Source organism: Leptidea sinapis, chromosome 3, assembly GCF_905404315.1.
Source record: "Leptidea sinapis chromosome 3, ilLepSina1.1, whole genome shotgun sequence".
NCBI lineage: Eukaryota > Metazoa > Arthropoda > Insecta > Lepidoptera > Pieridae > Leptidea > Leptidea sinapis.
Genome location: NC_066267.1, coordinates 7,561,869 through 7,579,409, shown reverse-complemented (window position 1 = coordinate 7,579,409; position 17,541 = coordinate 7,561,869). Strand labels below are relative to the sequence as shown.

The window sequence follows — 17,541 nt, the reverse complement described above, 5'->3', positions numbered from 1 at the left end:
AAAATTATCAGAGCGACTTTTACGATGCGCGCGTACCGTCACGTAAATTCGATACCCTGACGCTAACTCGTCAACTAAACCATTTGTATCATACCTCAGTTACCATAAACCTTTACTATTATATTAACTCATATTCTCTATCATGAACCACAACCAATGGACGAGATATAAATTATATTTAATCGGCCTTATAAATAAACTTGGTATAAAGTTACAACTGATGATAAACAAAGAAACTGCAAAATATTTACAATATCGTTGACAACACTGTCAATACAATGATAATTCTGAAGTTTTCCGAATGACAAGCTGTCATGCAAATAAACGCGGGAAAAACGTATACGTCCGAACAAACCATTCGTAAGCAAAATGTCTATTTGTAAACATTTTACATATTCTTGGTTTATGCTTAGTTATAACTTTATGCCAATTTTATTAATTGTATGGCCGAATATGTTTAATTTGTAAAATACAATAAAAATGGTTTCTCTCTAATTGTATATAAATAATTTAATTATACTTAAATAAACGTTATTTAAGTTAAATATGCGGTACATTAATAATTTCATTGGTTTTTTTTAATACGTTTCTTGCCAGCACGCGGAATAAGAATATATTACTATTTATATTTTGTTTCGCCAAAAAAGTATTACTTCTTGCGTGCGTACATGTGCATATGCGTGCGTGTACACACACACTATTTGTTTTCTACTTAACTGCTAACTTATAAAATGAACAGAGAAAATATCTGAATATTCATCGTTGCATACACACGATAATTAAATATTTACATTACTTACGGTCATCAAAATATCTTCCATGTTGACTTCAGAGATCACTGACACTAGATGAAGTCGGTTTTGAAGCAAGCGGTAGCGTCCTTCCATGTTGAACTTAACATTTTTCAAAAGAATTCTGCGAAATTAACACAAGTAATATTAATGCCAGCAGACTAATACCACCAAACCATGAATACGTGATCTTGCAAAAGTCACGAAACATCGGGTTAAATAAATAAAAATTTAACTTATAGGCAATAGCGAAATGTAATGTACTTTCATATTTTTCTGATCACTAATGACATTATTAATGATTTTCATATTTCTGATGAGATAGAGATAGCCATGGCTAGCCATAATTAAATGTGACTTCACATCTCAGTATTGGCATAATAACAGCCAGAAAACCCGAACTGCAATAGGTTAAATGCGTGTAACTTTGTATTTCTTTTTTTAATTTGAATTTCATTCAAAGAGCAGAGTGAACAACATTATTTTTAACCTCGTAAAATAAAATAATAAAAAAATCGCCAACTACCCACTTTTTTCTGGCTACTGGGGATTTGATAACAGTCGGATATGGGTTAGTTAGTTATCGATTTGGGGGCATCTAAGTGACGTCAGGCATGCATTGCAAGAAACAAAAGTACAGTTTGTAAACTGACGACGGCAATCAGCACTTATCGTCCCCTTACATTCCGTCTTTGACCTATTTCAACTGCTGCTAATTCAATGACACTCCTAAAGATCTGCGCTGGGGTTAATTGTGACGTTTAAACTTTAAATGGTGTATCTAAATATTTTCTAAGAAAAAATGACCTTTTGTCCCTCGTAGGTACTCTCTTGATATGATAGTAAGAGCTATATTAGCTAAGGAAATAAGAAATATTGAAGGATTGGCGAACAGACCTAGTTCTTCAGCCTACGCGGTTAAAAAGATAAGACAACTGACATAGATACGGGGCGACTAGTTTATTTTAATTATTTCCATATTGTATGAGGTATATTGCTCTGGGGCAACGCTGCCGATATTAATCCAATATTTGTGCTGCAGACGAGGGCTATTCGCGCTATTTATGACCTAGGTCCTGATGAATCATTAAGAGAAAATTTTCAAGAAATTAACGCGTTGGCTGTTGCTTCTCAATATATTCTTAATGTAAGTAATGCATGTACATAAGTGAATTTGCTAGAAACTCTCATAATTTTGGAATTGGTGGTAGTTTTTGACTTTCAATAAGTGATGTCACATCCACGGACTAGTAAAAAAAGAAGGACTCCGTGCCGTGAGATTAGCAAGTGAAGCACCTTTATGCTAGTGTGTATATCGATCGATATATCCACAAATACTTTTACGTCATTGTTTTTACACTTTTTAAGGTGTAAGGTGACACGGAGTCCTTATTTTTTTACTAGTCCGTGGTCACATCCTATTTTGAATAAAATTATTTGAATTTGGAAGGGATTATTTTAAGACATTTTCGATTATGAAAACATAAAAATATAATTACCAATTCAATAAAATTTATCTTACTACGTGCCATTATTAGCTGCGAGAGCTTGAGTCGGTATCTTCAAAGATTTATGTACATTCAGATTTTTCCACAAAAATGAGTTTATTGACCTCGCTACGCACAATCTTGTAAGTACTTGGATTTTCATGTACTAATAGGTTCTGCATCATTATTTTGTTCGCTCACAGAGATAAATCATAAGCTACGAGGGAAAGTTTATGACAAAAATAAGCTTCGTGTAATTTCGGCGGAAAATATGGCTTTGCTTTTTAAAAAAGACTCCGGTAGAAGTTTTATCAAATGTTTTTTGTTGATGTTGCTAAAATGACGTATTTTAAATAACTACGTTGTAGTACTGAATGAATAAGTAGGTACATGAAAGTAGGCAAGTACATATTGACACACACACTTTTTACACATATTATCTTGCCCCAAGTTAAGCATATATAGCCTGTGTTATGGGTTACAAGATAATGATATATTTAATACAATATACTTACTTAAACATACTTAAATTCATATAAACATACATAAATACATTTAAATATCCATGACTCGGAACCAAACATCCATATTCATCATATAAATGCTTGCACCTACCGGGATTCGAACCCGGGACCTCTAGCTTAGTAGGTAGGATCGCTAACCACTCGGCTATACAGGTCGTCAATGTGTGCCCTTACCATACGATCCCCCGACGACCCACCATTGTGAAAGCCGTACTGTCGGTCGTTGATCAACAACCCTCTAGCTGGCGGTTTGTTATGCCTTTCATGGTTTTCGAGAGCAGGGAGGTAATAGCGATAGGCCGGTAGTTGTAGTAGATCCAGGTCGTCATATAAATTAATGTTTCAAATAATACTTCATGTCAACGCCAGATTTCATATCGTCGACTGTATTAAATTAAATGATATTATTATGGAGCCATACACCTCAACTAATCAAATAACTCAAATATTACTTTGTTACCTACTCTGTCTTTCATCTAACTGTCAAATACAACCTTCATTCAATCTATTCTACTTCAACTACTTGCACACAACACCTGAACTACACAAGAAACTATAATTGTAAATTTGTACATACATACATACATAAAATCACGCCTCTTTCCCGTAGGGGTAGGCAGAGACCACTTGTTTCTACTTGCTACGACCCTTACATACTTGTTTCGCTTCGTCCACTTTCATTATTCCTTTCATACATGCTCTCCGGTTTAGGGTACTCTTGACCTGGCCTTTTTTCAAGACGTCACTGATTTGGTCTTGAAACGTCCGCCTAGGTCTACCCCTTCCAACACTTTCATTCACACTGGCCTTATACACTTTCTTCGTCAATCGTTCTTCATTCATTCTCTCGACATGTCCAAACCATCTCGAGAGAAAAATTTGTAACCCTGTTAAAGACAGAGGAAATAAACATCTTTAAGAAGATATCAATCTTTCTTTTCTTCATCGCTAACACTTTAAAACACTGAATTGTTAGCGCATGTAGAGCAGATGTATGGTAGTAGTTTGCTGTTACAATATTATTATAAAAAAAAATGTGTCAACCAAGAAAGAGAGAAAATATACTGCATAAAGGTACAGGTCAAAAGTACTTATGTCGAGATCATGGCGCGGGTCGTTCCTTTCTCTAACCTTTGTTGGCTTCTGCATTCGTCATGCTTACGAACGTCTGTTTGTAACGTCTTGTCAATCCTGTCATCGCATCGCAACGGTAATAAAAATATTAACCCAATGTATTTCCTAATATCATTTTACAATGTTCAAGAATACCTTTATTCATTCACTATATGTGTAAGTTACATGGAATGGAACTACTGTATATTCCTTCGAGTCTTTATATGATTTGTAAGTTTTTTAAACATCCTCAAGTATATATGGAGTATTTTTGTTGAACAGACATTCTAAATGTTTTGTAAAATGATAAAGGTGCACCTAAATCTTCTTCCGTTAGTTGTCATTAAAATAAATTCATTTATTTCAAAATTAATCGCCAATAGAATTATAAGTTATACATTAACATTAACATTAACAAGTCTTTGGCGTAACACAGTTACAGCATTGATATAAAGTCGTACAAAAGGTTAAATTTTTTATAGTAAATTATTTACCTGACAATGACAACCAACAATATGCCAAATGTTTACAAATAGACTAGATTGGTTTATTCGGACGTAGGTATAACGTTTCCCGCGTTTATTTGTAAGGCTGCTTGATGTTCAGAAAACTTCAGAATTATCATTGTCAGTATATAGTCATTTATTGTCATATATATTGTCATCTATATAGTCATTTATTTTACTATATTGATATTTATTATACCAACTTCATTTGTAAGTCCGTTCAATTTAATGTAACTAACAAAAAATTATAATTTTTCGTATAATATGTACCTGTATCAAAGAAATTCATAATATAGAAAAATGAGAAAACTTACTCAGCTTGACCGAATGTTGGCACGTAGAAGAGATTCGAGGGCTCCGAGTCGGTGACAGTTCTGTCGTAGGAGCCGTAGAGATGGAGGTCATTGAGTGACAATCGAGCGTGCAGCACCAGATTCTTCAGGTCGTTTTTAATATAGTTTAAACGGAAAAAGGTATCGTTACGTAGTTTAACACGATGAAAGAACCTTTAACAAAAATAATTAAATAGTTTTATTATCAAAATTACGACTCCAAAAATTTACAAAACAGGCTGCACTAAAAGTATCGGGAATGGAATATTTCCACTGTTCTTGTCATATGAAAATCTTTTTAATTGAAAACTCATTGGTTTTAAAAATAGAATACCATTTATTTATTTAAAAAAAGATTCTCGGTCTTGTAACAAGGTCTTTTCAAACTTGTTTAGTTGTTGAGAAAATGGAATTGACACGAGAAAATTCTAGAGCGATGATTTATTATGACTTTCGAAATGGTTTAACACAAAAACAGTGTGTTGACCGGATGATTTCTGCATTTGGTGATGAAGCACCATCCATAACCACAATTTATCGCTGGTTTGCTGAATCTCAACGTGGACGTGTCAAGCTCAGTGATGATCCCCGTCAAGGTCGTCCAAAAACTGCAGTCACCAAAGAAAACGTTGATGCTGTGCGTAAGCTGATTGAGGAAGATCGACATGTGACATACCGCGAAATTCAGGCAACTTTAGACATTGGCATGAGTCAAATACAAATAATCCTGCATGAACAATTAGGTGTAAAAAAGTGTTTTCCCGATGGATACCGCATTTACTCTGTGAAGAGCAAAAAGCGGCTCGTTACTTGGTGCGTCAGAACTATCGAAAGATTCCGCGCAGGATCCTCAAATGCTGTATACAACATCGTATCAGGTGATGAATTCTGGATATACGCGTATGAACCCGAAACAAAAAACCAGTCACGAGTTTGGGTGTTCGAAAATAAGTTAAAGCCAAAAAAATTGTTCGTTCACGGAGTGTTGCAATAAAAATTTTGGCCACGTTTGTCTCCAAAACCGGCCATGTTGCGACTATTTCTCTTGAGGGACAAAGAACGGTTAATGCAGAATGGTATAGTAGCATTTGTTTGCCACAGGTCGTTTCGCAACTCCGTAAAGAGAACTGCAACCACCGCATCATCCTCCATCACGACAATGCGAGTTCTCACACCGCGCACAGAACAAAAAAGTTTTTAGAGCAAGTAAACAAACAGTTATTAGACCATCCGCCATACAGCCCCGACCTAAGCCCTAATGATTTGTATACTTTCCCTAAAATAAAGAATAAATTGCGTGGTCAGAGATTTTCATCATCTGAAGAAGCTGTGGACGCCTACAAAACGGCCATTTTGCAGACCCCAACTTCCGAATGGAATGGTTGCTTCAATGTGTCAAATTTCGCGGAGAATACTTCACAAAGCAATAAATACATTTTTAAATAGTAATGATGTGTTACTTCCTTGATTCCCGAAATTTTCAGTGCAGCCCTCGTAATCATAACGAGAATTAGATTAATAAATTAGATTGTATAAAAATACGCAATTATTTTTATTGAAAAGAGAGCAATAAAAAGAATCCTGGGAGAGTTTCTTACGCCGTTTCTTCTCTCACAGAGCGCCATTTGTTTCCGAAGCGGTAGTAGTATCTAGTATATTAGAAATGACATCAAATAGAATTCAAGAGAACTCAATTTTGAGAAAAAAAAAAATGAATAAAAACACAACCGACTTCAAAAACACTATGCCAAAATAATAGATATAACAGGAATCGTAACTAGAATTATATTTATTAATTAGATTGTATAAAAATACGCAATTATTTTTAACACTTTTTAGTGCATATTATATCTAATGTTTTGGAATAGTGTTTTTGAAGTCGGTTGTTTTTTGTTATTTTTTGATTTTTACTGAATTTGAAGTTCATTAACTAAAAATTTGTCTAAATATGTATGTGTACACAAAATTTTTCAATGCAGCAATGAACGTAAGCGCATTGCAATCTGATTACAGACAGTTAGAAATTCTGCCACTGATCGCACCGTTACTGTAAGTCGTGAAGGAGTCCCATTGGTCATCATATTCGACTACGACAATTACTTGACCATAACTATGTTATGGTACACGACTTAAATATCCGGATAGCATAAAAAAGATTCGGCCGAGTATCGTTAATTTGCTCCTAAGAATTGAAGAGTTCCGTTACTTTGTCAAGAAGAACCTAACCAAACTCTCACCAAACTATCTTTGAAGTAGTTATATCCTTTTCAATACAAAAAGAATCATCGAAATTTGTTGGCGTGATATTGAGTTATTCGTAAATTTATCATCCACTTTGCTTTACGTATGTATAGCAATTTTAGGACTTTTATGGTTTTCTCATGGATGCCATTGTCAGATCTGGACCAAATTACAATGGGACCACACGGGAAACACTAGCTTTCAATTAAAAATTATCAAAATAAGTTCACCCAGTCGAAAGTTTTGAGGGAACAAACAAAAAAAAATACCGACGAATTGAGAACCTCCTCCTTTTTTGAAGTCGGTTAAAATAAATGCCTTTATGCCTTTATACTTTTTAGTGCATATTGTATCTATTGTTTTGGACTCGCATTCTTGTAGTCGATTGTTTTTTTGTAAAATTTGATTTTTTTTTTGATATTTAGTGAATCTGTAGTACACTAACTAGCAATTTGTCTAAATATGTGTAGATATACAAAATTTTTCAATGCAGCAATGAACGTTAGCGCTTTGCAATTTGATTACAGACAGTTAGAAATTCTGCCACAGATCGCATGGTAGGTGACTCATATATCCGGATATATGAGTCACCTACCATAATATAATGTTCGGCCTAGTATCGTTAATTTGCTCCTAAGATTGAAGAGGTCCGTTACTTTGTCATAGATTCCATAATCAGAACCCAACCAAACTCTCACCAAACTATCTTTGAAGTATATCCTTTCAAATAAAAAAAGAATCATCGAAATCGCGAAATTGGTGCGATATTGAGTTATTCGTAAATTTTACCAACTATGTAGTGATTTATGGATGATACTCGAACCCACGAATTAATAAATTTAAAATATACGTTTAATGATCAGTGTTAGCAATTTCACCACAATGCTTTTGGTATTATGATCTGTCGTATTGGTTTTCCATCTAATATCGGGAGTATCATTCGCTCGGTTCAATGTTTACGTTATCCTATGTAAATATTCAGCCGACATTATCGGGTTTTGCGAATAATATTCATTTTGACACATATGTAGGAATATATCAACGTAGCTGTAAGATAGTATTACAAATATTCAATATATCATCATAATATTACGTTTTGATAATATAATAATCCAACTAATATTATTAATGGGAAAGTTTGTGAGTGTGTGAGTATTTTTGTTACTTCTTCACGCAAAAACTACAGAATGGATTTTAATGAAACTATACAATAATATAGCTTACAAGTAGGAAATAACCATCTGCCATCTGCGAGCTATTCTGGAGTTACACGTATATATAATGTATATGTTTATCTTAAACCATTATCGCCAAAATAGTGAACCTTAAAATACAGGACAGACCATATGCCAAAGCAAAATTATGCACCGATCGCCCTGCGTAGTCTGTGGTACGTGATCCAAGCCATTCGGCATTGTGGCCGTTGAAATCACCCAAGACTACGATTTCAGCGGAGGGGATCTGTGCAAGCACGTCATCAAATGCCGCTTGAACGCAGCCCATGAGGTGATCCGTTTCTGCGTTACCACTATGGGACCTGTAGACACACGCATAGATCCGGACGCGGTCCCCCAAATCTACGGGGAGCCAGAGAGTAGACAGGTCCCTACCCTCAAAATTTCCGAGACGGCGACAGCAGATATCCTCCCTAACAGACTAACATACCCCGGCATGAGGCAAAAAATTATGCTCAATTTTGTACCCGGAGTACGTTAAATATGACGTATCGCTAGGTCGAGATATCTGCGTCTCCGTAAGGAAACACAAGGCCGGCTGCGTCGTCTCAAGGTAGTTGTGGATGGCGTTTAAATTGGAGTGAATTCCCCTGATATTACAAGGGTCCACATTAAGCATGGAGAGGGGTGCCGTGGTGTTGCTGCCCTGTTGGTCCTGTGTAATGCGCGGTACTGTGCCCTCCCCAGAATACGAGGGGCAGCCCGAGCGCGAATGCTCGGGGAGGGATTCTCCGGCTCTAGTAGAGCCGGTACTTTCCTTGGGTAATATATTTTTAAGGACCGCTCTCATATTTGTTGGGGGGAGAGATGGCCTCCGGTCCTCGACACTAACCTATGCGAAACATAGCGACACTAGGCCGCTACTTCACGCCGATTTTCTGTGCGAGTGTGGTAAGTAACCCGGCCGAGTCTGGCCCTATTGTGCTGACGTCATAAGACGGCAGCGTGACTCTCCCACTTTCAAAACGCCCGTAGTCGCCTCTTACGACACCCTTGGGCCTGGGACTACCCTATTCTTTTTACGCCCCGGGAAACACAAGGCAAAGGCAAAGTTGTCTTTCATACAAGTGAAATAGTGTCACAGCAGAGCTATCAAACTTTGTGTCAAACTATTATCGAATAGAATTATTCATACAGAAATAAAATTTGAAATAAAAAAATTGGTAACGGATCAAAATAAAAAATATAACTGTCAAGTTGGACCAAGCAGCACACAGTGTGCAAGATTTTATTGCTTCAGTTTCACAAACATTTGGGCTATGTCAATGACTTTGGGAATCCTACGGATCTCCTCTGTGAAACTCCGAGCATAGCCCTCTCCATCGCCCTCTGAGCGACCATGAACTTTCTCATGAGGCCCATAGTAAGCAACCACGTCTGCGTACTGTTAGTCATCACTGGCAACACACACTGGTTGAAAACCTTCGTCTTCACACTGAGGTATTTGGGACGAGAAGATTCTACGGAGCTTCCTGAACGCTTCCCATCCGATTTGGATTCGACGAGTGACCTTTTTTTGCGAAATTGGACCTATTGGATTGTTTCTCCAAGGTAGACGTACTCGTCAACAATTTCGAGAGTACAAATCCCAAAAACCGCCCGTTTTTTTGCAAATGATGTATAAATAGACCGTTGGTATTGCAAAATATAAACAACCCGTACAATTTAACACAGGGTTAACTAAGTTCCAATCAATCTATAAATATATTAACATTCTATACGTGCAGTCAATTATTTCCAAGTGATATATCTGAGCTGCTGTCCAACAGTTTACGTGACTAAGGATCCACTAACGACTTGAGAGGTTGATTGATTGCTGAAGCAACTAAGTGTACCTACTAACTACTTCACAAGTACAATTTCATTATTATTAAGTCAAATTATTTTGCACCTATGAACTTTCCTTGACATACGTAGCTACGAATAAACGAATTCATAGAGAATGATTATGGAATACTCAAAATCTGAAATCTGGTTAAAGTAATGATGATTCGATAAGATGTATAATATAATACAACAATAAACAAAGGAAACGCTGAGCGAATATACATAGATAATGCATCCTGAGGGCCAAGTGCGAGATTTTTTACCTATTCGATTGCGTTAAAGTTAACTACGATTTGTATGGCGTCGAAAGAGCGCCATCTAGTGACAGTAGAGGAAAACATCCACATTGCGATTTGCGAACTTCTGTAAAAGCTTACTACGCGTTATGGATATCGCTGAAAGATCACTTATCAAAACTAAAGTTTACACCTAAAACTGATTCCATTAAGTGTTTTGTGAAAACATCAAATTGTGATTCATGTTACAGCATTTATGAAAACACTCACTGCGAGTTGTGGCGATTGTAGAGAGGTCGCGAAATTAGTGTCGTGGCTATCTAAACCGCTAGGTAACTTTCTGCAAGTAAGTTAATATTTCACTATATCACATGCTACCTTTGACTGTTAAAATGAAAAACAAAGTGACGGTATTATATTTAATAAAACCATAACTTTAAACATGCTACCTGCAACTAGCGGTATATTGTCACAACGCCTCACCTAACTGCCAGAACCCCTCGGCAGAGCCAATTTTTATGAAGCTATTGTATCTAAACCTGTCACATTCAATATTCGAACTTCACACTCGACAGTTTTTTCTTTGAGAATGAAAACCCGTAGGATTCATAGACGTAGAATATACGACGACCTGACAACGCTATATGCGTGACGAATTTTGATTTGTCAATGTGTGGGTTAGCTGATAGTTTAATATCAATAATACCAGGCGTTAAACTCGGTTACTGTAACAAAAGATTCACTCTATCTCCTTTAAAGATGTTCTCTCTCGCACTAGCGTATAGAAATAAACATAATATTGTACTAACGGCTACTACAATATTATGTTGCTATGTATATATGTATGTATGTATGCCAATTTTTCTTATTCAGTGCTAGCCTCTTTGACATTATCTATCTACCAGTGGGAGGCTCCTTTGTACAGGTGTGGTACCTGCGGCTGCCTGCTAACGGCGCCTATTTCTGCCGTGGAACAGTAATGTGTAAGCATTATAGGTCTGAAGGCGCCGTAGCTAATGATATTACTGGGCAAATGAGACTTAACATCTTATGTCTCAAGGTGACGAGCGCAGGTGTAGTGCCGCTCATAATTATTGGGTTTACAAGAATCCTGAGCGGCACTGCATTGTAATGGGCAGGGCGTATCAATCACCATCTTGGTATATATAGGGCGAATCAATTATTAATTAATTATGTTTTGCTTTTATATCAATGTGATTTTGCAGTTATAAGCCTATTTAAATGTGATTTAAATATTCGTTTATTGTATTTTGGTTTGGTTTGGCCTCGTTTCCAATGCTCTAAAGAAATAAAATAAATCAATGTAATTTAGAAATGTGTCAATTGTCAATAATTCTTACTTGTCAGTTATTTATATATTTATTGTAATAAACGTTGTTTAAGTTGTAACGACACTTTATATATATCACAGTTTAATAGCACTTAACTACAAAATTAATGAGTTTTCTGTTCTCTCCGCTGGTTGCAGAAAGCATCATTTAAGTTAATGTTACTTTAAAATCACATGCTATCTTTGACCGTCAAAATGAAAACGAAAGTGACGGTATTATATTTAACTAGCTGATCCGGCAAACGTTGTTTTGCCTTATAAATTATAATTCACGCGATAGTTTTATAAGTAATAATAAGTAAGTAATTATAGCCTGTACATCATTTTGTTCTATTGTCAATAGTTTTTGCAGCGCACGCAAAAATAGGTTTTCGATTTTACACCTTGTGTTACAAAATAGCAATTTTATTATGGATCCCTAATTTTGAAAAAAAAAAACATAGCTTATACCCTTCCTCGATAAATGGACTACCCAACACGGAAAGAATCATTCAAATCGGACCAGTAGTACCAGAGATTAGCGCGTTCAAACAAACAAACAAACACTGCAGCTTTATAATATTAGTATAGATGAAACCATTATTAACTTTAAGGATGCTTTCTGCAACTAGCGGTCTGTCTGAATTTATTGTAATGGTAGATATATTTCTGACTGTGCGATGCCAAAATAAAATAACTCACATGATATTTTTAGGCATTCTCATCATACAGTATCCGCCCAGATTGATACCAGCCGGAATGACGCCACGTTGGCTTCGAAATTTATACGAAGTTCGTTCGGCTGCACCTTTGGTTTTTTCAATCATCTGGGAAAGAAAAAATTCAGAACAAATTCAGTTTTCTCTATATGAAAATATTAATATTCACAGATACGACGGCAGGCCGGGAATTTCACTAACACAGAGGGTTAAGTTTTTGTATTTTATTTAATAAAACGCGGTTAGGTATGTATACGAAAATCAAAACCATTTTTATTATTTCTTCTATGTTCCAGTATTGCTTTTTATTATACTGTCGATAATTATTTAAGATTATTATGCTATATATTCATTTATATCTTTACTAGCTGACCCAGCAAACGTTGTATTGCCGATATTAAAATCGCGATACAAAAGTAACTGTTGATCTTAGATGGTTGAAAATTTGAAATTGTATGTATTTTGTAATGCTGACTCATAATCAAACAAATTTAAAAAAAAATTAAAAAGAAATAAAAAAAATCTTCGTGTGGACCACCCTTAACATTTAGGGGGATGAAAAGTAGATGTTGTCCGATTCTCAGACCTACCCAATATGCATTCAAAATTTCATGACAATCGGTCAAACCGGAGGATTCGGAGGAGTTCAAAGCTTAACACTATGACACGAGAATTTTACATATATATTAGATTTTACTATATAATAGGTATATTTATCTTATACAATATTTTAATAAAATAATCGCTTTTATGGAGCAAATACTAATCGAGTGTCAGCCGCAGCTGACTTATTTTTTTATTTTTATTTATTGAATCTATATTTTATACAATAATGTGAATATATCTATATACCTATATGTTACTACCTACTTCTCTAAAAACTCTAATTTACTACGGTAAAACTAAAACTTTTTTTCACATTTTTTTCACACAGCTAAAAATTTTTGGAATAATATTCCATCAAGGGTATAAAAATCGCTTTATCAATCATTTACATTAAACACTGACAAACAACATTTACATTGACTTTTGCACTGGCACAAATGAGTAATATTCTATACACTACATGGTCAGCTGCTGCGAACTATAGGCGACGCCCGACCGTCACGCGACATGCAACACACAGACGAAAAACTTTGAGACGATGTAATAAAAGTTTCACTTTAAAAACTTAAAGTTTTTTGAGTTTATTTAAGTGACTATGTGATCGAAGATACGTGCAAAATCGTGAGTCTGCCGCACAGAATTTTGTAATCAACCAAAAATCTTGAGCAGCACTGCATTGCATACACAGGGCGTAACACAAACCATCAGATGAGCATCTTATAGATCTGTAAAAAATCTATTATTTATTTATTTTGATAGTTACACCAACAACACATCAATATACAATTAAAATTTTAGCAAGTACATAAGGGATAGTACAATATGACATGTCTTTACAGGTGTAAACAACATTTATAATAGTGCGAAAAGAATAACAAAGTTGAACAATTAAACATAAAAAATTAAAGAAATAAAGAGTTAAACAAAAATGATGATATTAAATGATTTAAATACATTTCTATTTAAAAAAAGAGATTTATAAAATGTTGAATTATACAACAATACAATAATTTACTTCTTATATTTAACTAACATAACTTATTAGTTTCATTTAAAAAAAAAAGCACACTGTTAAAAACTATGGCTGTATCGTAGTGCACCCTGAGGCCAATATCGTCACGAACTCATGTGGATTTATATTAAAAATCCTATGCAGTAGCTTTCTAATTAACTACGTATGGAGTATCATTTGCTGAGGACAGCATAGAGAAAAATAAACTTGAGTAGAATTATGAGCTTACTTTGGAGCAGTCCATAAAATTTTGTGGACGCGAAAATTATTTTAAACGACTCGAAGTAAGAGCGTCTGGACAATCTCGTTTGCTGGCTTTCCTAAACTATAATCCCTGTCTAGTCGAAGTAAAATTATGATTTTCTTACCGATTTCATTTCATCGTCAAAATTACTCTTAGTAGCCATTGCATCTAATTTCTTTCGAACACCATCGTATTTTGCTGAAAAAAAAATGTGAGTCTAGACTTTGATGTTTGTTTGTTATATTAACGTGTTTGTAATGAGCTTGTCCCATAAAGTGTCCGAGTATCTGTTTTTGGTGTAGAATATTCTATACAAGTATATATACATACTGAGATTTATGATACTTTATGGAACTCACAAGAGCGTATATACCAGGCAATGGTGTACTTTAAAAAAGACAAAACATTCACGTGCATTGTAATTTTAAGGCCTGTTTTTTAAATTAATCAAACCCATATAAAGAGCCATTATAAGATCTCCACGCAAGTATTACTATAATACAGAAATTTAAAACTTTCAATTTGAATACCAACAACTTTAAGATACTTTGATGAGAGACTTTACTAGACTGTCTACGTATAATACGATAATTTGGAAATTCATTAAAATCAATCACAAATGCGATTCTGGATGTCTAAATTCTGCACCTTCGTAGAAATCGCTCACAATCTCACCTTAGTGAACCATGTAGGTACTATTGTACTCACATTGTTGTTTCAATAAAAGAGTTAAATTAAAAAAGTAGCTGGAAAAGTGTACCATCAAGTTTGTCCATAGCATATAAAAATCTATATGCATCCAGAGTAATCCAGCACGGACTATTTAGATATTTCTTTTCACTTTCGTTTGCCTCTTCATTACTTCCAGGTATATCTGTGGTCTCTTCATCTTCATTGTGAGAAGGAATATTGGAAGATACATCATCTTCATTATCTGAAGGTGAATCAGTGGCTTCATCCTTTTCATTGGAGAAAGGTGAAGGTGTGTTTGTTGTTTCATCATATTCATTTTCTGACACTTTAGAAGTCTCGTTATCTATATCTTGTACAGATGTAACATCCTTTTCTTCTTCTTCACGACTCGCATCATGTTCTTCTTCTTCAAAACTCGTATCTTGTTCGGTTGGACGCTTAATATCTAATTGAACAATTTCGCCTTGTTTCACAGTGTCCATTATTTCATTTTCTAAAAATATTTAATAAATAAATTACAAATACACATTGAGCCTAAACAATTTTTTTTTATTGGTTTAGTTACCTCACTGCTGGAATAATATTATAAACAAATTTTATACGTACCAAAAATTGATAGATTATAGTGGATCCAAATTCGGAGAACTTGGGTCACAAATAATATACTGATATGCGTCTTTTACTGAAGGGTATGGGTGCCGGTTTAATTACAGGCACTAGGGATATTCCATGTTAAGTTTCAATATTATTGATGTTGAGCATCGGAATCGGAGGCATTACGCCTCGTCACAGGTCATTAGGTAATACTAAACGATATTGCGATCATATTGTCACTATAATGCTACTTTAGATCAGTTCGCTATTTCCTATTCCTTCACATATTATGATTATGTGACGTCAATACATTATTCAAGGTTCTAATAAAATAATAAATTGTTTAATCTGTGCGAAATGCTAATTAAACTCATATTTTTTTTAATAATTGGCATATAACATCAGATTTGGATCTTACCAGTATCCGAACTGCCACTCCGATGCGATTTCAATAAAGCACATTGCAGATAAATTAAAAAAACCAGCAGAACATACTGATTCCATATCATGTTAATGGTTTATCTAAAATAGTAAAATTAGAAAATTGATGAGAAATTAGTAATCTGAATCATTTCTAAAATAACATGTCCTAGTCTCAAGCAAAATATTATGTAAGTTTTCCTAGCCCTATGAAGGCGATACCTATCTCGGGTTAAATTTAGATGCGTCTTAAAACGTAATCCGTGATTGCATCTTAGGTGTAGTTAAGGTTTAAAACAAATTTAAAGTTAACAGTAATGCTGAATTTAACATAGACTGCGGAATGTGTTGCACCATCGTATTCTTTGGCATAGTTAAAGTTAAAAAGTGAAATATCATTAAATATCAAATATTTATTTGAAACTGTTGACAGGTCGCTATTTAGCTGTTTAACATTAACAATAGCTTGGACGGTTACCGTTAATAGTTAAAGTTATAACATCATCTAAAAATTGTCAAATGGTGCAATCGATTTTTGGTTAACCGACAATTAACATGTTTGTTATTGCTAAAGTTAGTTAATGGAACCCAGCCTAAGTGTGCATTGTCGTCATCTTTATCTATGTTTTTAATCAACGCGAAGTAAAGTTATTCTAAATTTAAAGCTTTTTGTCTTTATTTTACCTTTGTCACTACAGAATTACATTACAGGGAAAAGGAATTTAAATTTGGAGTAAATTTCCCTACATTTGCGTATATAAGACAGAATAGGTGTAGATAATACCTGATCACAGATTAGTATTGCCACGCATTCATTAGAAATTAATATTGCTTTTTGAAGAAAAAGGGATGTTGAAAACTAAAGTTTAACAATTGTTGCATATTTTTTATACTAAATATCTATCTATGATAATTCAAATTCAAATTCAAAAACACTTTATTCATGTAGGTCACGGAAATGACGCTTATGAATGTCAAAAAAAAAAAATAGAAATATTGTTTCTTATTGAATTTACCGCTACTTCGTAAAGGGTTGAGCTAGTGAGCTTTGAACTCATTGCCACTCTTTTAAGTCAAGATTTTCATTTTAATTGTTTTACAAATCATTTCAATTACAATATATGCAAAGTGACGCAACAAAAATACTCAAATGTCAAAAACTTAACGACGGCGTACACGAGTAAGTCAAAAAAAGAATAAAAAAGTAAATGAATACTTATAAACACCAGAGTTATGAGTATAGTAGATGCATCAATCCACACATACCGTAAATAAATAGAGCCATTATTCGAGCATTTCATAAAATAAAATATATTATAACTTTAACTTTAAAGGAAATAATAATAATAAAAAACACATCAAGCAGACCTCCCGGTAACAAGATCACCACAATAAAATACTATCTCTTTTAAAATGCCATAAATGAAGTCATTTTAGTGTATTCATTTATGATGATGATTATAATGACATTAAATTGGTAATTGAGCTTACTGATTGTTTTTTTTTCTTAGGGTTTATATAATATTATAAATTTGAGAGTTTACCTTATGGCTACCTCTAAGTAAATTACAGAAACACATTAATTCTATAATTTAAATCTGTGGTGTTATTAATCTTATCAACATGAAAAT

General features: G+C 34.4%; 1 protein-coding gene across 1 annotated transcript in view; it reads right to left on the bottom strand.

Annotated features, from left to right (window-relative positions):
* The window catches only part of LOC126979404 (uncharacterized), a 30,586-nt gene extending 13,061 nt beyond the window's left edge, over positions 1–17,525 (bottom strand). Inside the window, exons 1-7 of the mRNA XM_050828688.1 lie at positions 17,455–17,525; positions 15,909–16,012; positions 14,964–15,389; positions 14,328–14,401; positions 12,325–12,449; positions 4,736–4,927; positions 801–915 (exon numbers count right to left, since the gene is read on the bottom strand). Of these exons, the coding sequence (XP_050684645.1) occupies positions 801–915; positions 4,736–4,927; positions 12,325–12,449; positions 14,328–14,401; positions 14,964–15,389; positions 15,909–15,999 (1,023 nt within the window). The 5' untranslated portion in view covers positions 16,000–16,012; positions 17,455–17,525. The remainder of the gene's footprint in view (positions 1–800; positions 916–4,735; positions 4,928–12,324; positions 12,450–14,327; positions 14,402–14,963; positions 15,390–15,908; positions 16,013–17,454) is intronic.
* Positions 17,526–17,541: the final 16 nt, after the last annotated feature.